The sequence below is a fragment of the Epinephelus lanceolatus genome, chromosome 17 (genome assembly GCF_041903045.1).
Source record: "Epinephelus lanceolatus isolate andai-2023 chromosome 17, ASM4190304v1, whole genome shotgun sequence".
Classification (NCBI taxonomy): Eukaryota; Metazoa; Chordata; class Actinopteri; order Perciformes; family Serranidae; genus Epinephelus; species Epinephelus lanceolatus.
Window position 1 is genome coordinate 26,318,294 of NC_135750.1, and position 27,794 is coordinate 26,346,087.

Here is a 27,794-nt window from a genome sequence, read left to right on the forward strand (position 1 = left end):
GGCCTTTCTTTAGAGTGACTTCTTTTGCTTATGACTTTATATTTGCTTGCACTTAAATATTGCAGTGCAGTTCTTTTCATAAAATATGTTTCCATAGATGTAGCTGCTACTTTTGAATTTTACTACTTTTATAATTATAATTTTGACTTACATGATTTAAGAGAATCTGCAAAACTTGGTGAAATAAGTCTCAATTTAATAAGGTCTTAAAGAAATCTATGAATCATGTGTTTTTACAGTATATAAGATCACTTTACAAATATTCTGTACATTTTCATATTTACATTGCAACACAAAATTCAGTACAGTAAACAATTTCACAGTTCAGTGTATCTTAAGCTTATGGAACATGTGCTCAAACATGTCTGACAACATTCCTAACACTGACATGTAGGCTGGCCATGTAAAGCATAAACTGCTTAGGTAACAATGCTACAGAAAGTTCACATCAGGAAAAGTCAAGGTGCTCCCAGTGCAATGAGGCATACTGTTTAGTACTGATGAACCATGGTGACAGTTTTCTTACAGATCTGATTTGCTTGGTACCGATCTTTACAACAGGAAAGAAGTGTCACTTGAGCTGTGATGCACAGCCGTCACATCAGTACCCATGTCTCCATTTGCTTGACTTAAAGAATCACTCGACAAAAGAGGAGTGTCCGCTGCAGGAGATCTGAGGGAAGGATCAGAGGAGATCACCACCACGTAACGATCATCATCGTCATCATTCTCTTCCTCCAGGCTCCCGTGAATGTCTGCAGTAACAACTGAATTTTCTGCCGCGTGATGGCTGCAGGAAGGTGACGAGTTGAACAAGGGGAATTCTGCAGGGAGTGTTTCTCCGTCAGGGTCCTCTTCAGGAAAGCTGGTGTTAATGTAGATGATGTCGTCCTTGCTGAAAGACTCTGGGAGCTTTTCGGCGAGCTTTTCCAACATTTCTCGCAGTTGGGTAAATAAGGGTCGGTCCAGTGGATCAGCCCTCCAACAGCTGTACATGATCTCATACCTAGACACAGGTGAATAAAGGAAATAACTATAAGAGCACTTTATAAGAGAACATTTCAAAACACATCTGCAAGTTGTATTCAGTTTCTACTTTCACTGCAGATGGCAGTGGTGAGCAGAGCAGTCTAATTCTAAAAGATGAAGCTTTTTGATGGGGATATTTTTTGCTGGACTGGATGTAAGCCAAAATAAGGCGAAATTAAAAAAAAGGTTATGTACTGCACATCAGTACTTTAAGTGCAAAACAACTTCTAGGTTGACGTGTAGTTTGCAGTAAAGTTTACTGCACCATAGAGAAATGAAGGCAGGGCTACATATCAGCTGCTTGTATAGTGGCACCTGAGCTCTGATACAGGCAAGTGACAGTATTTTAACCACAAAGAATTTCAGGGGTTTTTTAAAGTGTCCATGAAGAGCTTGCATTATGTTCTTTTACACTGTTAATACATAAAAGTTGTAGTTGGTAACTTTTATAAAAATAAGTTTATGTCACAATTGCTTAAACTGTTAATATATCCACACAGTATTTCACAGGACAGATAATATGCAAAAAGAAATTATCTTCTCCTTGTAGAGCTTCTGATGGCATTTGCAACAATCCACTGCAGCTGACGGAAAACAACCAATCAGAGTTGAGGAGTCTCTAACTCACAATAAATCACGTCAGTCTCTGCTCATAAACTATGGTCACACTGTCAAACTAGCATGGATCAAATATGAATCGAGATTCTGTTAATGCAGTACCTATTTCTCACCTCAAATGTTTTCAGAAACATATTTTAGTGTACTGTTTAGCTGTGAGTGAAAAAAGTTTGCTCCAACTGGCTAAACTGTTTTCAACATGGCAGCTGGGTCACAAACTTTACACTACACTAAAATGTGTTTCTTAAGAAATTTGAAGGAGTTGCAGTTAATACAACAAAGTTATTTTTATTCAAGTTACCAACTGCAGCTTTACGTTCCTATTTTTACATTCCTCAAAACTTCCTCCATTCCTGCCAGGCTTCGACAAAAAAGGGCTCCATTCTTCTTTTAAAGTCTATCCTGACTCTGATATGCCTACGTCCAACACAATCGAACCCAAAGTCAACACTCATGTCAAGAATGGACAATACTCACAGCTCATCCAAACAGTCTCCCGGCTGCTTCAGTCTCTGTCCTTCAAGAAGGTAGTCGTAAATTTCATGGTTCTGGATGCCAGGGTACGGCGTCATGCCTCGTGTAGCAATCTCCCACATGGTAACACCAAATGCCCACTGCATGACACAGAATATTAACTTCAGATATTTCATCATGTGAAAAAGATTATATTAATTCTGACCCTTAAAATTTGCTGGCTTGAAAGTGTGCTGAAAATAATTTCAAAAGGATAATCTACATTTGTGTTTACAGCCCACTACATATTGGGTGAACTTTGAATGTATTCAGCCCTTGGTTTTGGTTCCACTTTTCATTTCCAGTTTTCATTTCTATGTTTCAATATAGAACATAGACATATTTTTTCCCTGACCAGGGATGACACTACAGGTTAACAGGGTAAAACTTCTCCCAGATGATTACTTACAATAAGACAATCATCTTTTGCATTACAAGTTTATGAAACTTTATGTTTAAGCATGTAAATCCGGAATGAACCAATTAAATATGAGCTTTCTGGATAAATTTCCAGAACAGAAATCTGATCTAAAGCTAACTATGGGTATGAATGTGTATTTTTGAGCTTTTCTTTCCACTAGTCTAGGCAAAAATCCCTGAATCTCAAAAAAAAATCTTTGTTTTCACCTGTAGTTTCTCCCCTTCAGCTGCAAAATACTGTCTTTTTGCAAACAAAACAAAACAGGGCTTTTGTTTGTCATCTGAAACGTCAGGTAATTAGACTTTGAAAGTTCTAAAATTTCAAAAGCAGGGATAAATTGCAACACAGGGTAAAAATCCTGATATTACCACACACTGGTAAATGATGTGAGGAGAAACAAAATGTCTACCACATCTGTAAAAGGAACGCTGAGTAATTAGTGCTGGGTAAATTCAGCTGACTGCTCTGTGTAGACTTCACATGGTTTTGAAATTCAGACAGTGGTGTGTGAAACAGAGAGTGAAGATGAGGTGTCAGTTCTTCTTTTAGTGACAGTGCGATTTATGGTGCTGACTGTTACCGGAAGAGACAGGAGCAGAAGGAGTTACTTACAACATCACTCTTTACAGTAAAAACTCTGTCAGCCAGACTCTCTACTGCGATCCATTTCACAGGCATTTTGGCTATTCTGCCCTGCCTGTAATAATCTCCGCTGTAGATCTTCTTGGATAACCCGAAGTCTGCTACACACACTGTCATGTCATCACGCAGCCTGTAAGACAAACGAGGAACAGCGTTGAGAATAAACAGGAATAGTAAATGACACAACCCTCGCAAAGAAGCAAACTGAATTTTACAAGTTTCACCTTTAATCTGAAAGTGACTACTCAAAATGTTTTGTATCTGCAACTTACATGCAGTTGCGAGCTGCCAGGTCACGATGCAGAAAGTTACGACCGCTGAGATATTCCATACCCAAAGCGATGTCAACCATGAACTTCAGGAGTGTCTGAGTGGGCAAGAACTGTGTACAAAACAGACAATCAAAAAAAGTTTCCTCTAACAATAATATATTTTATGACCCAGAATGTATTTCAGTGTTTGGCTGAAATCTCACCACTGGACTTTCTCCCAGGCGTGAGCGCAGCAGGAAGCTATGTAGATCTCCATATTTCATGAAAGGCAGGATGACCATGGGCTTGGGAAAATGTCCTGAACTTACTTCCAAGCACACACCTAAAAAGGACAAGTCAAGGCACAGAAACAATGTAAGGATGTGCAAATGAAAACAGAGCAGGACACAGAGTTGTTGGGTTTTACAATACTTCAGAGAGGTAATACGTTATTCCTACCTAGCAGTTTGATGACATTAGGATGGTTGAAATCTTTCATGCAGGCTGCCTCATTCAGGAACTCTTCAATCTCCCTTTGAGAAAAGCTATCCACTGTTTGAAGAAAGCAGAAAATCATCCTTTGTTGCTACTTGTCTTACAGTTTATAGATGATAAAAGGAGATCTTTTAGTGATAGAGAACTCACGTTTCATTGTCTTGACAGCAACTTTTTCAGATGTTCCATCTGGTTGTCTTAAATGTCCCTCCACCACCGAGCCAAATTCACCTGATTAAAGGAAATCACAAATACTTAATACTCCGCACACTATGTGTTATTATCTGTATGTAATCATGTGGATATGAATGTCTCCTATGGTTACACATTTCTCAAAATGAAACAGCTCACTCACCCTCTCCAAGAACCTTCCCAATGGAGAGCAAGGTCCTCATGACCATAACGTCCTGAAGTTTGGCCTGGAGTTCTTCACTAACACCGAGGTTCTCAACTGCAGACAGGACCCACTCAAGTTATTGTGTATTTTAAGAAATGTGTCTATATCAGTCAAAATGTCTGCATACATGTGAATCATCCACATTAATATTCAAGAACATACGTGTGATTCCTATGGCTGATCGATTGTAGGATCTCTGGGGTTTGTATTGCACCACAGTGGGCTGCTTTTCTTCACCTCCAAACAGCCGCCTGCAGGGGGAGACAGTGAAAGAGAAAAGACAGGGAATGCTGAACAGTGAGCTAAACACCAATGTCATTGCAGCTCAGTAGTAGCACACACGCACAAACACAGGGAATTGAACTGAAGTGGTGGTCACAGTGAGGAAACCCTCAGAGCTGCCTTCCTGACTTTGGGGCCACATGCTGTTTTCCTATCTGAGCAGCAGCCTGTGACACATTCCTATCCATATCCTGAGTGGCAAGACTGAGTCACACGCTTCATAAAGGAATTCCAGAGAATTAACAGCTGGCTGTAGTCGATTTCTCCAGCTGCACAGTTATTACGGGCTTCATGTGCAGATAATAATGATTAAGAGGAAGCAAAGGCAGTTTATTAACAGAGTCAGGAAGTGTTCAGTTTTTTTAGGTTCTACTACAGTGCGTCACTGAAGAAAGATTACTCAACATCCCAAGGGGCCAAAACATGATCTGATCTTTAAGTTTTTAAAAGTAAAGATGAACCATATAGACAAATGGGTCAAAAATACAGTGATCTGAAGCAACTTTAAAGATAAGACAATCAAATTTGGAGCAAGGTTGTTCAATGAATCAGCACCGTGTTTGCACAGAAGGTGAAAGACTGTCAGCATACCCAAACCAAGAGTCAGAAGTACGGTTTTGTACACAGATAGCCCCCCAGAGGATAAGCAGCAGAAGACAGAAGCCGCACACCACACCCAGCACAACATAGACAGAGTCTGGAACTGCGGTGTCAGGGCTGGACGACGGGGACACCACTGATTCTGAGAGAGGAGAAGGAACAATAAGCAAAGTTTAGAAAAACAACATTCAGCAAAATGAGACATCCAAAACCGAATATTCAGGATCAGTTATGTGATCACATTGCCGTACCTTATGGTAGCACTGTAGCAAAACTAAGATTGTAGCAACATGTCCATAGATAAATAGTTTAAATGTAAATGATCAAGTTGTGGCCATCCTACCTGAAATGAATAGTTCGTAATTTGTGAAGTTGCGTTGTATGAGGTACTTATCCATAGTTAGTGTATTAGCAGAAAAGCAGCAGAAATCATGTTTTAGTCACCTAAAAAGGCCCACCTTAAAAAAATCAATATCGGTATAAGTGTATGCTATATTCAGAATATTTTCACTGCTTTACCTTGCCGTCAGACAATCCTTTCTGACGGGAAACTGAAGCTGTTATCAATGTTCTCTTCAAAGGCACCAGACTCCTATAACAAAAAAAGTAATTTTACCTTGCAGAACATGGGAGCTGCTGGTCTACCGCTGCCTCGATCAAAAAGTTTCTTTGTGTTATTTTGTGACTTCAGTGAGTCTGAACTAACCCCTTAACCCACCATAGTCACACTGTAACACAAAATATCCAACCAATATAGGCAGCAGTAGAAAAGCAACTCCTGTGTTTTGTGAGGTAAAATCACAGTTTTTGTCAAAGGAGTCTGGTGGCTCTACAGAGAGTATAGCCTCTGAAAGGCTGTCTGCTGCAACGTAAAGCAGAGAAAATATTCCAAGTATATATTTATTTTTCTCAAAAGGACTTTTTTTGGCAGCTAAAAACATTTTTGCTGCTGCCCCATCCTTACCAGTACATTGCTTAGCTTCCTTAGCGGTACTACTGTCTGGTTCTCCAAACTGCAGTCATGCTGACCGCCATCGACTCTATATAATACACTGACTATGGATAAGCTCCTCATACAACCCCACTTCAAAAAACCTGAACTATCCCTTTAAACAAGACTAAAGTCTAAATGTTAGTGGCTCTACTAGGCACGGCATTGCTTTGAACTAAATGCTAACATCAGCTTATTAACATACTCACAATGACAATATAAGGATGCTAACATTTGCACATAACACAAAGTACAGAACTGAGGCTGATGTGACTGCCGTTAGTTTGGCTTGTATTTGGTCATAAAACAAAATACTGGACAATCAGCTGACAGTTCCAAGGACACTACCATTACTAGAGCCAGATAGTAAAGTTAACAGTTCCCAGATGATGAGATAAATCAATAGAGCAGCTTACTGTCCTGTGGCACAAACAGCCAGACTCGTGGGCTGACCATGCCGCTCCCTGCCTGCGTGCATGCAGCCACCTCCACACTGTAGGTTGTGTTGAATTCCTGCAGCTCTACATGGACCGTGGTGTTGATACTGTGGAACTGAAATAACACACAGCATAACAACAGAGACAATTCAAATGTGGTTTGTTTCTAGTGCCATAATTAGATTCCTCTTAAAAACAGATTTTAAGGTTAATTATTATCTTTGTGGAGTTTAACCTGTTAAAAGAAGATACTGCAGGTCACCAGATAGACATAGGTTTAATGGTACAGTAAGGTAAGTCATTAAACTGAAAGGGAAGCATATTGTCCATGAAAAGAGATAATGTTTCAGAAACACTGGTGGAAAATTATGCTGAAGAACATCTTGTACACTTGTGCAACATCTCACTCAACAGCTCTGCTGCACGTCCTGACCTCTCTCTCACTATGTCTCCTCCTTTTGTTCTCATTTCCACTTAAAGCATGATAAGAAACAAGAAACTAAATTGAAAAGTCCCTTAAAACTGATTTCACTTACAGTATGAAGCCTTTTTGGAAAATCCCAAAGAACTGATTACAAGGAACTATATATATTACTATATATCAAAAACCTCCCTCAGAAAAGGGAAGGAGACCCACTTTCTATATAAGCTCATGTCTTGCAATGGGAGGGAACATGTGACAGACATAGCGCTGCATTTCACAACACCACACCGTGGGGTTCCTCTGCTTTACCAATGTGCTGACGATCGGACTGGGAACTCTGAACCCATGATTTATGGTCCATCATGTCTGTGGCACCCATCAGAGGGCACTGTGTGGTTAAATGTTCTTACAACAGCAAATCCTCAACAAAGTATGGGAATCAGCCTCAGATTCAAAACAAGATGATGACACCATGACTTCTACCATGGAACATGGAGAATTATGAGCAAGTAACAGGAACTATTAATCCCTCAAATCTAATCAAATCAAATCTTATCCGAACTATGTATTTCAGTTTCACAGGGGCAGGTGGGACTGAGGATTAGACACGTAGCATATGTGCACATTTCCAGTCACTGCTATTACAAAGCCTTTGTGAAATGACATCACCATCTGACTGGACAACACATAAGGATATTTGGGCCTATAGTACACATCCCGTTGTATTCAGATTTCAGTCAGTCTGTGATGACTCAAAGCCACATGCTGCAGAAAGAAAAACAGATTGCCAGTTTTCACACCATCAGCGTCCTTTAACTACAACACAGACAGGAAGGACGGGAAACACTATTGTACCAGAGAGCACAAATGCAGTAACAGAAGCACGACTCGGCACAAACAGCATCATGGAAAAATGTGCCACACCATTGGTGCATACAAAAGAAAGTATTAAAATAAACTGTGCTATTTCTTAGAGAGTGAATCTGAAAAAGAGACACTTCTCGTAAATGACTTTCCCTGCCTCACTGATTCTTGAGAGGAGTGGAAAAACTGTTGTTCAGAGATAATAGGGAAGCTGACCTCTGGTTCTGTAGGCAGGACAAAGGGAGGATCACATATTCCCAAATATGTCAGACACATTCTTTTCATATTTGTCATACATGAGTCATTGTTATCAGAAATGTTCAAAGGAAAACATCAGCTTTCACAAAAGAAGAAACTTTAAAGATAACACCACAAACATGAGCATGAACAACAGCATAACTGTTGTTTATATATCTTAATATACAATATAGTAGTAGTGTGTGTATAGTGGAGAATATGCAGTCTACGTAAGTGTAGGCACATGTATAAATACTGTCTGTATTGTTTTATAAGTCACAAATAAATCTCAAGTCTTTGTAGTCAAGTCCATAGACAAGTCTTCAGTCAAGACTGACAAGTCCCAAGTCAAGTCCCAAGTCCTAAACTTTGAGTTTTGAGTCCTAAAGAAGTCATAATGCACTCTTCATCGAATGGAATGCCATTTTAACCACAGATTAATAAAATATTAAGTTCACAAAAATCATGCTTTAAATTTTTTTTATCAATCTTTCAAAGCAAGTGCAACTGAACTTAGTCATAAAAAGGTAGAGTACCACAACAGAATGAATTTTGTATGTTTCTGTCCTGTCTTGTTGTATTTAACTCATCTCATATTAGAAAAACATCTTTAAAGGCGCTGTATGTAAGAATGTGGCCAAAACGGTTACTGCATTCAAATTCAAAATACTGCCACGAGTCATGTCCGCCCCCCCTCCCCTACAGATTCGAGGTTGCTGGACAGCGGCACGCTGGAGACTGATGTGTTTGCCCACGGGCGGCTGCCGTGGCAGGGCCGCGTCACCGCGTCCTTGATCTTCGGTTTTCCAGCGGACCATTTGAGCAAGTCCGGCTTCTCTGCTGCTAACGCTGCTGCCGGGATACAGCTGAGGAGACTGCTAATGTTATGTACCGGGACACTGCTAATACTGCTTGCCGTGCTGCTGTAGCTCAGTCGTAACTGTAACTGATGCTGAGACTCTACTGACTGCATGACTGGTAGACGGCGGCGGGTGGCGCAACAGGCCAAAACACAAATTCAAAACATAAACATGATTTGTGGACCACAAATTTTTTTTTTAAATGTGAATATTCTGGCTGTACTATTGTTGTCTGTGAGATCAGTATGTTATATTAACATTATTCCTTAGTCTATGTGACATATTAGGAGGATTTTACGACTATTTGCTTTAGATTTCTTACATATAGCTCCTTTAACTTTCTTTTCCCAAAATGCCTTTGCTTTGCTATCAAGTATTTTTAAGTAAAAAGGCTCAAGTCCAACTCAAGTTACAAGTCATTGGTTTTTAAGTCCAAGTTGAGTTGCAAGTCTTTTTTGATTTTGTCAAGTCTAGACTCCAAGTCCACATCTGAGGTATTAAACATATTGTATGTATGTATGTTTACCTATGTGTAATCAGTAAATACAGTATATAAGAAGTCATGTTTTGTTTTTTTGGGACAGTATGTACATATCTATTACATGTGTGCACATGTGTGACTTTATATAACTATGTATATACATACATGCACATATATAGTGTATGTGTACATCTATGTATGTGCATCTATGTACATGAATGTATATTTCTGACTATATAACCTGAAACTAAACTATTATAACCTGATCAGGCCTTTTAGGTCATCAGGCAGAGGTTTTATAGCTGTACCCAGAATTAGATCCAGCTCTAGTGAGGGTGCCTTCAGTTACTGTGGTCCTGCTCTCAGGAACAAGCTGCCTGCTAACCTGAGGTCCAGAGCAACTGTGTCCACATTTAAAAGCAAACTTGAAACTTATTCCCTCAGGTTTATGGTTATTAGTGCGTGTGTGTGAGTATGTGTGTGTGTCTGTCTATACTCATTTGATCACACTTGATTGTGTTGATGCCTTTGTGTTCTCTATATTATTGTGCAAATGTAGGTGACTAATGCTCATACTGTTTTATATATGTTAATGCTACCTATGTTGTCATATTTTTTTATGTGCACATGTATCTCCTGTATGTGTAGTATATAAGTTGCTTCTAATTTTACTAACTTTATGTATTTCTTCTTATTTCCAATTTATATTTTGTTAATTGTCTAAGCTAGTGTGATCCATAGACAAGGAGAATCATTATTTACAAAAGGCTTTAATTACAGTGTTGTTGTTGGCAAGCTCACCTTGTTCACTTGTGTGCCGTGTCTGACGATAACATCATAACCACTCAGGATGCCATTTATTTTATCATCCGGTGGAGGTTTCCACCTGACCACCAGCCGGGACTCATTCAGCTGTGCTGTGACATTTCGGGGATACACTGATGGCACTGAAAGTGTGACAAAAATGGGAACAGAGGGATTAAGATATCGTCATGAGTACTATAAACCTATAAAACAAAAATGGAAAAGAGAAAGTAAGACTGCCTCTCCATTGAAATCTTTGATTACAGTTTGGTATGTGGTCACTTCCTGGCACAGCGTATCAAATCTTTCAACTAAAATATCCCCTGCGGTGGCTTTAGGAAGGAAACTGAACACAGCTCCACCCAGTAAGTACTTTGTGTTTCTCTGTGAGACCACTCCTATTTCCTATTTGACCCTTTAGGAAAACAAGAGATTTTACTGGATAAGACATTTTCCTGAAGGGGACTTGCCATGACCAGAGCAGGTAGTTGTGCAACTTCCATAAATTCCAGTCATGACATGCTGCTACTGCAAGGAGGCTTACATTTAGCACATTTTGGACGGGAAAGCAGTCGGCTAATTACATAGTGCTACGTTTCTGAAACCTAAACAGGAATCTGCTATGATGAGAATGAGGCATAACACAGAGGCTCTTCTTAAATAAATAGTCAAGGTGCCTTTTAAGGCAAGTAGCAGCCTTGTGAATTCAAACATGTATATACACTAGGATGGATTTAATTAGATTTTGGTTCGTCTTCCCATGTTGCAGCCACGTATCTGCAAATCTGCTGGCGTATCACAAACTGCCAACTAAATTCAACCTTATAATTGTTCCAGAGTTCCTTAACTACTCACATACCTCCCTCTGTAGTGTTGCTCTGGATCCACATGCTGACGGGAGAAGCCCCCACCTCATTGCTACAGGAAACACTCATGCTGTACCACGTCATAGCCTGCAGCCCAGGGATTTCGCTCTGGAAAGGCGGCACTGTGACGTTGATGAACCTGGTGGTCATCACCTCCCCTTGCCGCCGACTCACCTCTTTAACCTTAGATGAAACAACGAACATGTGAGGATCAATTCGAGGACATTAGGGAACACCTGTCTTTGTGCAGGCATGGGGCTTACCCTGATGTGGCATATAGTTAGTGGAGAGAAACCATCATGTCCGGGGCTCCAGCTCAACATCAACTTATTGGACTGCCTCGCCGTCACAGTAACGTTGGACACAGGGTCAGGAAGCACTACCAAACACCATATAAAAAACCCTTATTAACTCCCTAACATGGAGGCATATGGTCAGCTTGCAGAGCATGAAAACCTCTTGGAATGTGTACCAGACCCCACAAGACTGAGTTTTACCTTTGATGTTGATATTTGCTTCTCTGGAGGTGGTGACTCCCTTCGTGTTGTAAGCTTCGCAGCTGAACTGTGTGTACTTGTCCACACCTGTAATTGACACATTTGGGAGGACAATGAAACATTTCAATGCTGTATGATCTCAAAACAAACAATCCTCAATGACCCTTGAGGAATCAAGGTCAAGACAAAGCTGAATATTGATAAAGGTGTTACTAGGAAAAAAAACTGAAGTTCAAGCTGGCCAGGCACATTGTTATCATCTTCTATGTTTGGACAAACTAACTGATTTCTCTCTGTGTCGAAGGCGAATGGGTGGCAAAAGTGCCATGTCAGTCTCAATAGAGAAGTGAGACTGAAACTGATACAAAAGACACATTTGGGGATGATTCATTCCTTTATTATACCTCAAAAGTTCACACAGCAGTACCTCATGCAGTAAGATCAAATTGAGCCTCTCCACTGCGATGTACTGTGGTAACAATGGTTTTGCTGGGTCTCTTTTCCTGGACGCACAATTCCCCTCTTTCAACAGCCACAGATCTGCCCGGTTAGAATAGGACTGGGATGGCTGCAAAATAATGTCCCTTTTGTGCTCTGTTTTCCAGTCTCTCTATCTCGCAAACCTTTCCACAAAGCTTATCACAGAACAGCCTGTGAGAGATGACTGGAAACAACTTTGGTTGCTTTGTTTACATTCTGCAGAATATCGAGACCTCTTTAGTTTGCCTTTGTCTGCTCGGGAGCTCCAGGGTAAAGAGTGCTTTAGTTAGGTTGGGTTGAATCAGTTATATAAGTTACATTAAAAAAGCATCTCACATAAACTTTGGAACACATAGATCAAAAGTGCATAAATTAACATTTTAAGTGACAGTTCAATTCCTCTACCTGTCGTGCTATCTATCAATTTAAATTGTTTAGTATGAGTTGCTGATATGTTGGAGATATCGGCAGTAGAGATGTCTGCCATCTTTCAAATATAATGCAACTAGATGGCACTCTGCTTTGAAATACTCAACAGCAATGTCTCTTTCCAGAATTCATGACCTGTTTACTCAAGATAATCCACAGACCTTGTTGTGAGCAGTTTCATGTAAGAACTATTTTCTGTCTGCCAAACTAGACATGCCAAATGTATCACTGCGCAGAAGGCGTGTGCTTATGACAGCATGAGATGTCAACATTATTGCTGTCCTCCTTGGCTAAGCTGTAATGTTAGCTAGCTCAGTGGTGCTAGGTGAGCTAGCTGCACGCTTCCTTCTGCATGGTGATACAGGTGGCATGTGCAGTACTTTAGAAATAAAATAGCTCCTACAAAAAACTGCTCACAGCAAAGTCTGTGGCTTATCTAGAGTAACTGGTTAATGATTTCTGGAAAGAGACATTGCTGTTGAGCTTTTCAAATGTACTTTTTGGTGCTTTGAGCACCACAAGCCAGGTGCCATCTATTTCTACTATATTCAAGAGAAGACAGACATCTCTATAGCCGATATCTCAAACACTCTGCAACCCAACAAGTGTCCCTTTAAGGTTCTGACAGAAACATGCAAATAGCCTACATCAGTGCATTTCCAGCCAAGCTGTGCAAATGTAATTACCACATGCCTCATTTCAAACTGCATGGCAAACAGATGGTTGAGGCAATGTGGGCACTGAGCAGGGTTCACTGTTGACCCAAATGAAAGTGGTCCTTCTACAATTTTCCAAAGGAGAAAAGTGACAACAGGGAAAAAGCCAATCTAGTAAATGTCACAACACCTTGGTTTATTTCCAATATCTGTCTTTTGAGTGAAACTATTCAGCCCCTGAGAGGAAGAAACATTGCTGCATTACTGTCTGTTAATTGGTTTTTGTGGTTGTGGTCTTGTTAAAATGATGCCAGTTGCTACTGCTATCAAACGGTGACAAGTTTTCATGGTTGAGGAAATGTCCATAAAACTTCTGTAATTACACCTGCAGCATAATCCACCTCTGTCCGTACACATGATGAGTTTATTCCAAACACTCATTCCCGCGTTTAAGAATGGATAAGTGCCACTTGCAACAGAGCTGTGTGAAGCATGTGCTTACATGTATTTAGCAGTATTTTGGTAAAACAATGAGTGTTTCCACAATGCTGTGCTAATATATGACAACAGAAGAGTGGATCATGCTGCAGGAGCAGTTTGATGCATGGATTATCCGCCCAGCATCTACAGTAGAGTGTCAGTCATATCAGCTAATGGCTCATTAAAGACACAATTCTTTTTAAGGACATGAAATAAGTTTAATGGCTCGCACTTCTGCTTTCACTGTACTTGGCAAGTAAATCAAAACAAAAAGCTGCAGCACTGTCATAAAAATAGATGGGTTGGCAACTCAAATGGAAACATCACAAATTATGGAGGGGAGCTCTCCAGTTTACTGAGCTGCCTGAGATGTCTGTGATTTTTCCATTTTTATATTCAGGCAGCAAATATAGCCAAACTGCTCAGTCAGGTTACAACTAAGCCTTCGATTTTTCACTCTTTATTACTGTGCACCACATTTGGTTCAGTTCTCTTTTTGTTTTTCAAAGCTGAATAGCCAAATCTGTGTCCACCTGCTGTCCTGAGAGAGATTTAAGATTGAAATGTGGATAAGAAGGCTATAACCTCAATTTAAATCTGCATCAACATCTGTATTTAAGAGAGTTTAATTATCTGCTTTGAAGCATTCTGACTGAAAAGTGAATGCTAACAACAACTCAACTCAAACAAAAATACAATCATGCACCACTTCACATCATAAAAGTACTGTGATAATATCATGGGATCCAAGCCGTAGTGGAAAAGGGGGCCCTGGACTCGTAGTATGCATGAGGTGCAGAGGAGTGGTTGTGCCAATATTTGGTCTTGCACAGCGCTCTGGTAGCCTGCAGCCTCTGTGCCCAGCCCCTCCCTGCTGGTTTGTGGGCTGTCCTGTGAATGAGGTCTTTGTCCCCGGAGCCAACCCCCGAACAGACTCCCCGTACAGCCCCCCATCCCCTTACTGCCCAGGCCCTTGCACATGCTGGACCAAAGCAAAGCTCTGAACGTTTAACCCCCCCAGCGCCAGGCTTTATCTCCACTCACTGGCTACAGCAGCAACTCGTAGCCTGCGGCGAGCGGAAAATGAAGGGTTAGAGCAGAAAGAGCAGAAAGGTTATGCTTCTAATAACAAATGTTTGCTTTCAAAAGGAGGGCAGCTGAGGCCATAAAAGGAGAGTCCAAGTCGAAAAGGCTGCTATATAATTTCAAGAGTATAACGTGAAATTAAAACTCAAACCTAAACTGATCTTCTCACAACTACTCTTGACTTTTACATTCAGTATATTCATAAACAATAATCAACTTCAGTAGGTATTAACTTTCATGCAGAGCTGAAATGATTAGTTGATTGATTAGTCGGTCAATTAAGGTGCAGCAAATTGATTATCTATAAAAGTCCTTTTTTGTTAAATGTGACATTCACTGATTTCAGCTTCTCAAATGTGAATATTATTTATTATTATATTATTTTTCCATGTTAATAAACTAAATATCTTTGATTTTGGACTGTGGATCAGACAAATCAAACTATTTGAATATGTCAGCTAAGATTTGGGGGAATTGCGCTATTTTTGACTATTTTCTGACAATTTAAAGAAACAACAATTAAAATAAATAGTTGTCAGTTGCATGCATATTTTAAAGCAACAGTTTGAAATGCTGATAAATGTTTATCTGTTTTCATGCCGCAAGTTAGATGAGAAGACCATTACCTCAGCTCCTTCTGTTCAATGTAAGATTACATCTTAGTTTAGCTTAGCTTAGCTTAGCTTAGCTTAGCATAAAGACTGCAAGCAGGGGCAGTAGCTAGCTTAGCTGTGTTCAGTTGTAACAGAATCCATACCAGCACCTTAATGGTCACTTAACAGCACATTATTTGATTAATCCATACAAAGACTGGATTTGTTTACATGCCAAACTATTTTAAGCCCAGTTACTTGGCAACTGGTCCCATTTTGGTTACCTTTGGACGGAGCCAGGCTAGCTGTTTCCCCCTGTTTCCAGCCTTTATGCTAAGCTAAGTTAACCAGCTATTGGCTCATTTAGTATAGTCATAGCTCTCAGCAATAAAGTGAATAAGTATATTTCTCCAAATGTCAAACTGTGGCTTTAATCAGAAAGGAAGTAATGCATTTCAGTGTTTAGTTATTCCCCATGTCTGTCATGTCACCTGAATGACCGTTGTTGACCACTCAGCAGTGACACTGACTGTGGTGATAAATCTCACTGCAGTAAGCAGATGCTGAGGCAGCAGAGACAAGGCAGAATAGAAACCACCGACAAAGTGATGCTAGCTGAATTAGACCTGCTCCACGCTGTGTCACCATTATCAGAGAGCCACATGTCCCTTTATCTCTGCTAATGAATGTTTCCACATTCAATCACAGGAGGGTGGTTAACCAAAGTGAAACTAATTAATTGGTTTAACAAGCTGTAGCTTTTGTGTACCGTCTAGTAAACTACTTTAACAACTTTTTATAAAAGCCAGAGGTTCTTCTAATAAAAACAAAACAAACCCACAAATAACGCTTGATCAAAAAGCGCTTTCAGTGATTTGACGCAGATGAAACAGACTTTAAAGGTGCACTTTTAAAGTCCAGAGAGAACTACTTCTATAGCTCCTCTAACACACGTCAGACTGATTGGGGTGCAAAGTATCTTATGTCAGCACATCTTCAGCTTCTTTCTGTTTGTTTCAAGGTGTCATCCAGACTTAACTCGAGTCATATTCTGACCATTCACTGGACGATGTGTGAGAAGAACAGCAAGAACTAACACTTCTCTCTGGCGACAACCTCAATGGGAACAGGCATTGAGAGGGAAGGAGTGTATAAGTGTTGTTAAGTAGACCACAATGCAACACATATTTTCTGTATGTGTGAGGAAGACACAGAGACTGTGTGGTTAATGTCTCACCTGACACAGAGAAGCTGCTGGGAGAGTTATGAAAGTCACTATCAGGTAATCCATCACGGAGCCAGCGGATTTGAACAGGATCTGGGGGTCCGACTGCCTCACATGACAGAGTGAAAGGTGAGTTTCTGGTTACGTTTCTGTCCTCAGGTTGCCGGATAAACGTTGGTAGACCTACAGACGGATTAAACAATGTGTCATGACAAATATGAAAACCCCAAGAAGCATCCAGTCTTGGCATCATGTTAAAACTTACCTTGCACCTCAATGGTGATCGGCTGAGACTCTACAGTTCTGGAGTTGATGCTCAGTCTGCAGCGATACTCCCCTGCATCCCCTCGCTGCACATGGTTAATGCTGTAATACAGAGGTCACTTGTCAGTCTGTGTAATCAACCTGTCACACAGCTTTTCACCTAAATGTGTTACATACCTGGCAGTGGAGAGGAGAGTTGTGACTCCGTCTGTGATGGTCTGGAGCTCGTTGATCACCACCTGTGAGTTTCCTGCCAGGTCCTGGCCGTTCTTCAACCAGAGGATGTTGGGCTCCAGCCTGGCATCGGGGATGTCGATGGAGCAGTTGAATTTAGCTTCATGGCCCTCCGACAGCTTGATGGTGCCTATGGTGGGTTTGAAGTGCAGCCGTCTGAGCTGATCTGGAGTCAGGTAAATCCTTGAAACACGGCCTGGTCTCACAAGAGGTTCAGAAGTCCTGGTGGGATGGTGAAACCGGCCCCCTGAATGCTGAGCTGTTTACAGAGGGAGATATGAGGTTATATTCAACATACTGGATGAAAAATATGTTTTTTTCTTGACACAGAGGAACATGTTTATTCATGTGGAAGCACAATGTTGTACCTGAGATAATAAGCATCAAAGATTTGACAACTAAAGTGAAAGAATTAGGCATATGTTTACATCAAAAACCACTGTAAAGTAGCAAAAACCATGGGCATGTGACAGCTTCAGGGCTGCATCGAATAAGCATCTTGAATAATCTAAATATCTGTCTGTTTTAAATTATTGAATGATCACTATAATCATTCAAAAAAATCACATCAAAGTGTGACCAATCCCAATTCCAAGCTCAGGGCAACGTCTCCAAATTGCTTCATTTGTTCAACCAACAGCTCAAAACTCAATTAAATCCTAATTTAATTATATAAATGACACAAAAGCAGCAAGCTTTTAGCCAGTCAGCCTGGTCTCTAAGAGGTTCAAGACAGTGGAATGTAATTAAAATTCATATCAGAGAACTAAATACTTCTAGCAGTAATCAATTAAAAAATGGATGATTAAAACATACACATGTAGCCTAAGCACTAAACTCTTTTGCGACTGCTAATAATATCTGCTAGTGTTGTACTACATGGAAATATGTCACCACTGCCTCTAGTGCTTTTAAAAATTGTATGTCCTTTTATTTTGCATCAATTTTAGCACTAAATAAAGCATTTGTTGATTCTTGCGACTAAACAATCATGTTAAAATCATTCTTTGTTGATGTGTTCAAAGAAGTATTTTAAACTGTATGCCCTGTTTTATTTTAGGTAGCCTTGAGTAACATCTTGGCAAATATGGATGAAAAATAGCCTTTTGGCTAATTCTGGCATCTTCATACCATGTATTTATTCGTTTGCACTGTCCCTTCTTAAATAAACTGAACTAAACTAAACAATTATCTAACAGATGAACTGACAAAAAACAAAATAGCTGGCGATTTTCTGTGATGACTAAATGATAAATCTGCAGATCATTTCGGCACTTACCAGTTTTGACTGAAATAAAAAATGGATTTAACCTCCTAAAAAAGGGTGGATAGTGAAATTAGACCACAAAATTAAAGAAAAATATTTCAGCATTTATGAACTTTGGCTCTTCACCAAATAGGTAATTATAAGTGTTGCATTTACTGTCACATTCCAGTGCATAAGAGTTAGCCATATTTCATTACTATAATTAAAAATGAAGCTACAGTAAGATAGCTTAGATGATCAGTGCTCTGAAACAAACTCATTCTGCCTTGTGTTTTTAAGGACGTTCTCGGAACTTTCTGTACGTCTATAAAGAATCCCTTTAAAGCCTTTTCCAGGAGCGGATATAAATCTCTTTAAATGAGCAGCCTATTTAAATCTACTCCAGCTGCAGAGAAGAGAACTGGCCCCTGCTGTGCATTACATAGAGTTAACCCTGAGAGCCCACTGTGAGGGACATGAAGTTATAGTCCAGCAAAACAGAAACCTCCAAGGAAATAAACAACTCACCGTTGACCGGACTCCCCACAATAATGGCTAGGGTTGTTGTAGAGAGGAAAACTCCAAACCAGCCTGGAGCCTTCTGTGCCATGACCAGTGTGAGCTCCTCACCGCTGCTCTCTGCCCCGCAACAGGCTGGAAATGTCTCTGATACTAAGCGGATTGTGGTGCAGGACCGGACACTTGAGCTCCGACAATAACCAACATCACCCACTAGAGTGGCTTCAACTCAGCTTGTGTGAGGAGTTGTTGACCCGAGATCACATTCAGCTGGAGAGGGGGAGAAAAAAGTTAACTTCTCTCCACGTCACAGGAGGGATCCCATGAAGGCGGGGCTGAGTGTGGAAATAAAATACTGAAAACAACCAAAATACAGCAGTGAACCCCAAATGACACTCAACAAAAGTCTTTAAGTTTCACAGTTTATATATTTTTATTTTTCCTAAACTATGTGTTTTCTTATTCTCTTTCTTTTAGACAGAAAAATATACCTTATAGATTTTACCATATTATCTTCTAACAAGCATTATGTACATGTATGTAACCTAACAACACAGACTAGCACGATAGATGATATATTTTATCTTCATTAACATTATCTCAAAAACCCTCAGAATAAAAACAAAAATCCTGGTGGCATTTAAATTGTCAGCTCAACTACTCCCCCACGTGGTCAACTCTAACATAGCTTCTAGTTTTAACCTTGGTCACAGATAATCCTGATTAAAACAAATTAATCCAACCTCAGAATGAACCAAATAATTTAATTTACATGATTCATTAACAGGAATGTGATTAATCGACAGAGGCAGCCATGGTTTGGCCCATTTTCACCACTGATAACAACAATTGCTTGTAGATGAAGAGGAACACTCAGAGAGGATTTCTAAATAGTCTGAGCACAAGGTCCATTTAGTAGGTGTCCTGGAGTTTTCAGTTGTATCACACAATCATGGAATAAAATGTTTAATTTCTTTGGAACACTTTAAGACTTCTTGTCTTTAGAATTTTTAGATTTAGAACAAAAACCAAACACAGTGAGGGTCCATTTAGTAGCTGTTCTTGAGCTTCCTTCTTGCAGATTTCTATTAATGGATGTCCACCTAGCCACAGGACTTTTTCACAGGTGACATTTAGACATGTGACAAGCATGGATGGATTACAGAACAGGTCTACCTGGTACATGCCCAGGGCCCCAAAGGCACCCCTGTCCTTCAACTGCAAAATGTCACTCAAATTAACATGTGCTGACCAGGAGGAGACTCAACATGAGCAAAAAGAGACACAAAAAGTCTATGAAGAGATACAAAGGAACTGCAAAGAGACACCAAATAACTAAATGAGCAAAACAACCACAAAGAGACAGAAATTGACTACAGACATACACAAAATGACCAAATAAGACACAAGGTTACCACAAAGAGACACAAAACAACCTCGAAGAGCCAGGAAAGATTATAGAGATTCACAAAACAACCAATAAAGATGCTATATTGCCTCGTAGAGATACAATCTGAGCACAAGGAGACACAAAATGACCACAAAGAGACACAAAGGCACAAAAACATCTATAACAACTAACAAGACACAAAAAAACACCACAAAGTCTGTGTGTCTTGCTCCTATGTAGTGGTGGTGGGAACTTTGGCATATCTGTGGCCAGGGTCCCACAGTCTCATAATCCGCTCATGGTTACAAGCAGGAAAACTACAAGTGGAACTTATGTCATGAATGATGGTCACACTGGTATGGCTTACCAAGACACTAAACCATCATCAGTTTTATTAGTTATACTTGTGTTTTTTACATTTAGACGAGTCCACATGTATCCCGAGAAAAAGGCTGAGTCAGTGGGTTGAACTGCAGGCATGATGGGAAAAGGCACCCAATGCTACAGCAGAGTCACCAGATTTTCCTTCCATTCATTGGAGCTGTCAGAGGTCACTAAATAATATTTTCTTATACTTATCCAAACGATTTCCTCCAAATCCAGCATGAGTTGTACATGCTCACTTTCTGTCCTATTAACAGACTAAAAAAGTTTTAAATCTCTTTTTTTCAGGTGAGCTCTCGCTCCTCTTTCAGGTGATGGCTCTGTTGTGACATATCAGTCAGCCTCATGCCTGCACTGGATCTTTTATTTTTGGATCGCAAGTTGCTCTTAAGTGCGTCTTCACAGCAGTAGGCCTTCATGCGATAAACACTGGCCTTGTTTTTACAGCAGCCCAAGGTGCTCATAAGCCGATACACGTCCTTCCTGAAAGCCTTGGTGAAGATAGCATAAAGGAAGGGGTTGGCACAGGAGTTGATGGGGAAGAAGAGGACCAGCAGGATCTTGGAGTTCGTGACCGTGATGAGTGGAACCTTGAATGCAGCAGAGATGGCAAAGAAGGAAATGGGTGCCATGCAGAGAAAATCTGTGAAGATGAGCACAGCCATGCGTTTTGCAATCTTGGTGTCGGCGCTTCTTCCAGGGATCTCTGGGTTCTTTACAGCCAGATAGATCAGCACGTAACAAACACACACGACAACAAAGGCAGCCACGTTGATGAGCAGGATAATTATGATGAAGACCTGAGCCAGAGGCGTCTCTATGTCCATGGGTAAGCACATGCTGACTTTGGAGTAACTGCTCACACCAACCAGGGGCAGTATGCCCATCCCTAGACAGATGAGCCAGCCAGCTGCCATTATACTTGCTGCCTGTGTCAGTACCAGACGGCGCTCTACCTGTAGAGCATTGGTGATGGTGTGCCAGCGCTCCAGAGTGATGCTGGAAAGCGTGTAGACTGACAGCTCCCCACCAAACACAGACAGGAATCCTGCAGCACTACAGCCAGGCCCTGTCTGCCATTCAATAGCATGCTGACTGTAGTGGCCATGTGTGCGCAAGTCAACTGTAGCTATCATCAGAAGGTAGATCCCAATGCAGAGGTCTGCAAAAGCAAGGTGGCACATGAGGAAGCGAGGCACCGTCAGCTTGGTCCGGCTGGTGAAAGTGACCAGGAGCACCGTCAGGTTACCTGTGATGGCCAGGATGTTGATGAACCAAATGGCAACTCTGAGAAAACTGAAGCCTGCGATGTCCTCACAGGGATTAAAAGCATCTGCTTCAGGCGTGCAAACCAAAGTCGGTCGGGTCTGACAGAAGTCCAGTTCTGGATAGTGGAAATTCACGTTTCCAAAGCCTTCATCCTCAACAAACAGATCGGCATCTGAGAAAAATGGCACATCTATAAGTAGGGTTGTGTCTGCTGAACCTCCAATTGCACGCTGAACACTGGTTTCAAAGAGGAAGACAAAAAAAGAGAGGAAATCTTAAGAACTCAGAAGTCAAAGCCAAACTAGAGAGTAGTGTCATTTGAAATCAAAGATTCTGCCAATAAAGCTTTTCATTAACCACCAACTACTGCACAGACTTTAATTTAAAAGCAGATTATACACATGAAAGCACCTTGCCGATGGGTCACTCTCATCACAGTATGTAGAGCCATTACTCCATGCAGGATTAATGGGAAGGTCCCTGAAGAGAAGGAAGGAAATCATCAAACAATCTGTCACCATCATTGCTTTTACTGTGATACACACGTTAGAAGGTGCTTTGAAACAGCAGTGTGGGGCAGAGCTTACTTTAGATCAGCCTGTTATATGCACAGTGTTAGTCACCTGTGGATGTTCCAGCTCAGCAGTGCACAGCAGTGACTGTTGTAGGTGAGATGGGCTTCTCGTAGGCTCCACAGTCCCTGCAGAGGAGGAAGACTCTTCAGGCCGTACGTTGACTGAGCTAACAACACCAGCACTGACTCCAGTCCCTGTGGTGGTAACTTTGTAAGAGCTGTTGCAGACACGTCCCTGTGAAAGAACATGGTGAACAATACAACTGTGTGGGGGTTGAGAAGGCCTCTTCAGACCAATGAGCTGGTTGTGCACTGCCACGGAGCGCAAAGTCAGTCAAAATCAGCTGTTATTATATTAGTATATTACATATCTTTATATGCAAGATGGAAAGAAAAGCTGCCCAGAAGCGCACGCCACAAAGCACTATCTTGTTCACTATCTCTCAAGTCTGGACCAAGAATTCGAGCAATGAATCTATCAAAACATAAAAAGCTAGTCTACAATTTAAATGGTCACTTTGACAAACATCCTCTTCCCTCTGCCGCCCCTAAATAAATCTAAGCAAATAAATGTTGCATTAAGTGACTTTCAGGAGGATTAAAAATATCACTTACAAGACTCCAGGGCCCGTGGCTCCTTTGAAAGCATCTCTGTGGATCACTCTGAGATTTCGATTATTCTTTAACACCCTGAAATTACAAGACACAGGGTAATGGAGCAAAAAGCTGAATGCTGTGAGAGAAACTACAACATTCTGTTAAAAGGAAAAGTAAATGTGGGAAAATACAGTTTATCTATCTTTGTCCCGTTGAAGGCGTGGTCATGTATCTCTCTGATGCCGTTGTTGTACAGGTTCCTGCAAGCGGTCACAAGATTGTTATGATTAAAGGTGAGAAATATTCATCTTTGTCTCCAACTAACTGACAGTGTAAAGCAATTAAAGTGAATTTCTTGCATCACCTACATTGTTACGTATTCTTTTGTCAAGCCAGCGAAAGCATTTGGAGGTATTTCCAGTAGATACAGATTGTCACAGATATCCCTGCAATAGCATGACAGTTCAGAATAATGCAATGTGTTGTCACAAGTATCTAAAACGTGCAACAGATGTACTTACAAGATAAACTCTGATTCAAGAGAATTGATGGATGTAATATCAGGAAAAACTTTCATCCCAGTATTTGAGATGCTCCTGTTAAAGCAAAGGAAAACACAGTCTTGAGTATATGGGATTTGAAACGTTTATATCTTAAACAAAATACATATATATAAATCAAAATTGTATATTCTGAGGTCTCTTACAAGTAATGTAGTTTGGGAAGGTTGTTAAATGTCCTTCTGCCAATGTGCATGAGACTCCTGGTGTTCTGGATTGAGCTGCAAAGTAATATAAAACATTAGCTTTAACTCCACTACATTGTAGTAGCCAGGACTTTTATTGACTCAGATAACCACAAAAAACAGACTCACATTTCAGAGAGGTTGAGAAGGTTGTTAAACGCTAATGCCTCAATGTTTTCCAGGGTCACACTCTGAGCAATCTCACTGAGTTTAGGGCAGAAACAAAGCAGTTCATCAGATGAACATGTATCTTTATAACACTGAAAGAAAAGGCAGATTGCTCATTGATGCCCATAAACTTTTTATTAATGGGGCCACAAAAAACAATGCAAAGTTAGGGATGATAACAGTTTACATGATTACATACATAGCCCTATTCTTACTCTACATATACAGGGAAATGGTAATGCACCCATTTTCATAATTGTTCCTTACTTGAGGGGTTGCATCACAGTGCTTTATCATTGTAACATGAGGCTATAGTTGACTGATTCCTGCCCAGTCGCCAGAATAGAATCTTGGCATTGTTCATTTCTACAAACTACACATATGTTACATTTGTACATTTCACGCTTATGACATATATAGATTACATGTATATGAGCTGAGCCTCTCACCAGGAAGGGGATGGTGGGTGTTGTGACCCCTATGCGAGACAGCTGCCAAGCCTCAGACAGCAGCTTAACAACAGTTTGGGACATGTCCAGCCATGTTTGGAGTGACCAAAGTGGGTGTTTTAAGCCAAACATGATCTTTTCCTCACCCTAACCAAATGATTTTGGTGCCCAAACCTAACCACAAGTGTTGTCACAACATAAGATTGAAAATTGAACCAAAAGAAACTTAAAGTTTCAACATATCTGCAACATATGAAACATACAATTCATGGTTTAACGAACACTGGGAAGAAAATCCCTGTCTGAAAACTGGAAAACATGAACTTTCATTGCAGTTATATGACAAAATGTCAGATCATTTAAACTAGTTTGTCAGTGGAGGCTAATTGATACTTACATTCTCTGGACTCTTTTCAAACCCTCAAAAGAATGGCTAGTGATCGTGTGCAACGGCAAGTGATAGAGAAATCTGAAAAAGGTATAGGGAGAAGCACCATTAATTAAAAATATCTGATAATCAAATGCCTCTTAAGTAAGTTGTCTTAAAGCACCATGACAACAGGGTTTAAATAAGCTGCATAGTGGATGCTTTTGGAGGATTTTTTAATGCTGAAATCATAGCTACTGTACGTAGGTGTAAATACAGAAATGCTTTAAATTTAGTCTCAAATCTTTAAAATAAACTTCATGACCTCCAGGTTAAGTTTCAGCCTGTCCAGTCACACTGATCATTTGTCTCCTCGTGGGTACAACGGCATTGAAGTTGTAGGTTCTCGTTGTATTTCACACTGCCTGTAAGGCACACAAAACTTCGCCATCCAGCCTGTTTCACTTGCTCCCCTCCTGACTTCAGCTGTTACATGTTCAGTTGACATGTTAAACTAATGATATCACTCAAAAATACTGTTATTTGGGGCATCGGTGGCTTAGTGGTAGAGCAGGCGTCCCATGTACAAGGCTCTTGCCGCAGCGGCCCGGGTTCGACTCCAGCTTGTGGCCCTTTGCTGCATGTCTCTCCCTCTCTCTCCCCCCCTTTCACACTTGTCTGTCCTATACATTAAAGGCTAAAAATGCCCCCAACAATATCTTTAAAAATACTGTTATTTGATCATTTGACAAATCACAAAGTTCCTGGAGTGTGAGAGGTGCTGCTGTCATTTGACACATGCATGAAGCTGCTGCCCTTGGTGTTTATGGACACTTATCAGGAGTGACTCAAGGTTCTGTGATTTAGCAGAGGAGAGGTCAAGATTCCCCACCTTCAAGGCTCGTGACAATCTGCTAAACTTGAAAAGTGAGCTCTGATGCCCAAAAACCATATAGACTGAGAGGACGCACTTGACCGTGTGAGATCAACTTGACATTTTCTTCACAGGTAATTAAGTTGCACACATGCAGGGCCCTCTGTTTCCCAACAATAGAAAGTGGTGTGTGGTGGTACTTTTGCTGTATAAGGTAAAGCTGGAAATGGGAAATATCAGTATTACCCAGAAGCTGATATCCTTCAGTCTGTCCGTGTCTTTTATTTTATTGTTGTGATTGTTATGATTGTATGACAAGATGTACAGGCACACAACAAGGCTAACAGTTACTAAACTTGCCAAGCAACTTTTAGTCTATAGGAGCCTTATACATACATTTATAATGACACAGCAGGAGGATTCCTCCTCCTAGATAAACAAGGCTGCATTTATAAAGCAGTCCTCATTTATCTTTAGCACCACTGATGTTCTACGGTTATGGTTCAGGAAAAAAAAATAAATTAGAACATGAGGAGAAACAAATTATGCCTCAACACTGCAATTCTTTGAATGCCTTTCCAGTGTGTTCGCAGAAAAGAAGTTGCATGAAAAACTGGTTTGGACTACATTTAGACCAATATGGGCTTCCCGTTTGCTCATATGGATAGAAACTCCATACACAGAAATGCACCACAGACCTCATCTTATTAGATAGATGACTATAAAACCTCTTGTCAATGGGGCATCTTCTACAAATAACTTACTAATGGCTGGGGGGTGATCAAAGGCTACACTCTAGATATCTTCCCCTATTAGACTATAAAACTAACACTAGGATTTGTTTTATAGGTGGTAAACTGCCTCTTGAGGTATCATTACTACGCCAACACGGTGTCACTGGTCTTTCTTTTAAACTTGGAATAAGTGCTAAGAGGATGTTCCAACAAATTAACCACAGCCAGTGCTTGTAAAGTTGCATGACACAATTTGTGCTGTATGCCAGGATATAAACGAATACACCACAACAAATTAAAATATGATCTAATCAAATTTGGGGAAAAAAGTTCAATTATGTGATATTTACTTTAGCATCGCTGTATCTAACCTAAATGTAAGCGCATTTCATGTAACCAAGCCAGCGCGTTTCAGGTGGATCCCAGCTCCATGCGTAAATACGCACGGAATGGTCTTGGTGATGGTTTTATCACAGGAGCTAGTTGCATCAATAAACAGATATAAATGAATAACATGTGTCATAATTAAAGTGCCAAATGAATTACCAAAGATAGACCAACAAAGTAGTTATCAGTCAAGACTGATCACTCTTCAATGAAATGCCTCAGTCACAGTAAATCAATCACATCATGGACTCACCACCTCGCAGTCTCTACCACATTCATGAATCCACCTCAGTAGTGTCAACTTACAGTCTTTTATCCCTGCTGCTTATCGTCTGCGCTGATCCTTCTGTCACATTGTTACATCTGATTGTGTTGGAGAAACAGCGGCAGATCCTCGGGCAGACGAACCCTGAAGCGCACTTGCATCCATAGAAGAATACAACAGACAGGAGCGAGAGCACTGGCGGCGACGTCCACATTGTTGTGCAGTCTGGAGAACGACTGAACACTCAAGAGCCGGGATGTCCTCTGAATGCTGCGCATGTAGATATCTGGCCCTTCCTTAAAGTCTCTTTTGCTGCAGTTGAAGCAGATCGTCATCCTCTGCCTGTGGAGAGGAGAATCTCAGCCTCCTGATAGTGGATTTCTTATCAAGTAGCTCATGTGTCGCAGAGAGACTTATGTTGTATTCACAAAATCAGATGTTTATAACTGCTGGGGTTTTTGTCATTTGGTTGTTGAATATTACTAGTATGCTCTTTTACAGTATGGAAAGTTTACACATAAATATTAAATAAGCAGTGTTTGAGTTCAGGGTGCACAGGGGCTTTAAGATGGGAATCATTTGTGCCACTAAGCTGAAATTAATGCATTTCCATGAAGCACATCAGCTTGTAAAAACTTTGGATCAATGGAACACCTTCATCCCTACTTGA

At 40.6% G+C, this 27,794-nt stretch overlaps 2 protein-coding genes across 2 annotated transcripts; both read right to left on the reverse strand.

Moving 5' to 3' along the window:
* Window positions 1-175: 175 nt before the first annotated feature.
* On the reverse strand, window positions 176-19,200 carry mertka (c-mer proto-oncogene tyrosine kinase a). Its single transcript, XM_033614014.2, has 19 exons — window positions 18,931-19,200; window positions 17,100-17,415; window positions 16,924-17,024; window positions 16,671-16,841; window positions 11,710-11,796; window positions 11,476-11,591; window positions 11,206-11,395; window positions 10,344-10,489; window positions 6,656-6,791; window positions 5,240-5,390; window positions 4,529-4,617; window positions 4,325-4,420; window positions 4,120-4,200; window positions 3,934-4,026; window positions 3,699-3,817; window positions 3,496-3,605; window positions 3,194-3,353; window positions 2,125-2,261; window positions 176-1,006 (listed from the first exon to the last, which is right to left on the reverse strand). Exons 1-19 carry the CDS (start codon window positions 19,010-19,012, stop codon window positions 553-555), a joined length of 2,835 nt encoding a protein of 944 aa, XP_033469905.1. The 5' UTR covers window positions 19,013-19,200; the 3' UTR covers window positions 176-552.
* A 1,779-nt stretch (window positions 19,201-20,979) lies between these two features.
* lhcgr (luteinizing hormone/choriogonadotropin receptor) lies at window positions 20,980-27,338 on the reverse strand. Its single transcript, XM_033613647.1, has 11 exons — window positions 27,166-27,338; window positions 24,895-24,966; window positions 24,010-24,084; window positions 23,842-23,916; window positions 23,657-23,731; window positions 23,504-23,581; window positions 23,327-23,395; window positions 23,154-23,228; window positions 22,588-22,773; window positions 22,376-22,444; window positions 20,980-22,201 (listed from the first exon to the last, which is right to left on the reverse strand). Exons 1-11 carry the CDS (start codon window positions 27,336-27,338, stop codon window positions 20,980-20,982), a joined length of 2,169 nt encoding a protein of 722 aa, XP_033469538.1.
* Between the last annotated feature and the right edge of the window lie 456 nt (window positions 27,339-27,794).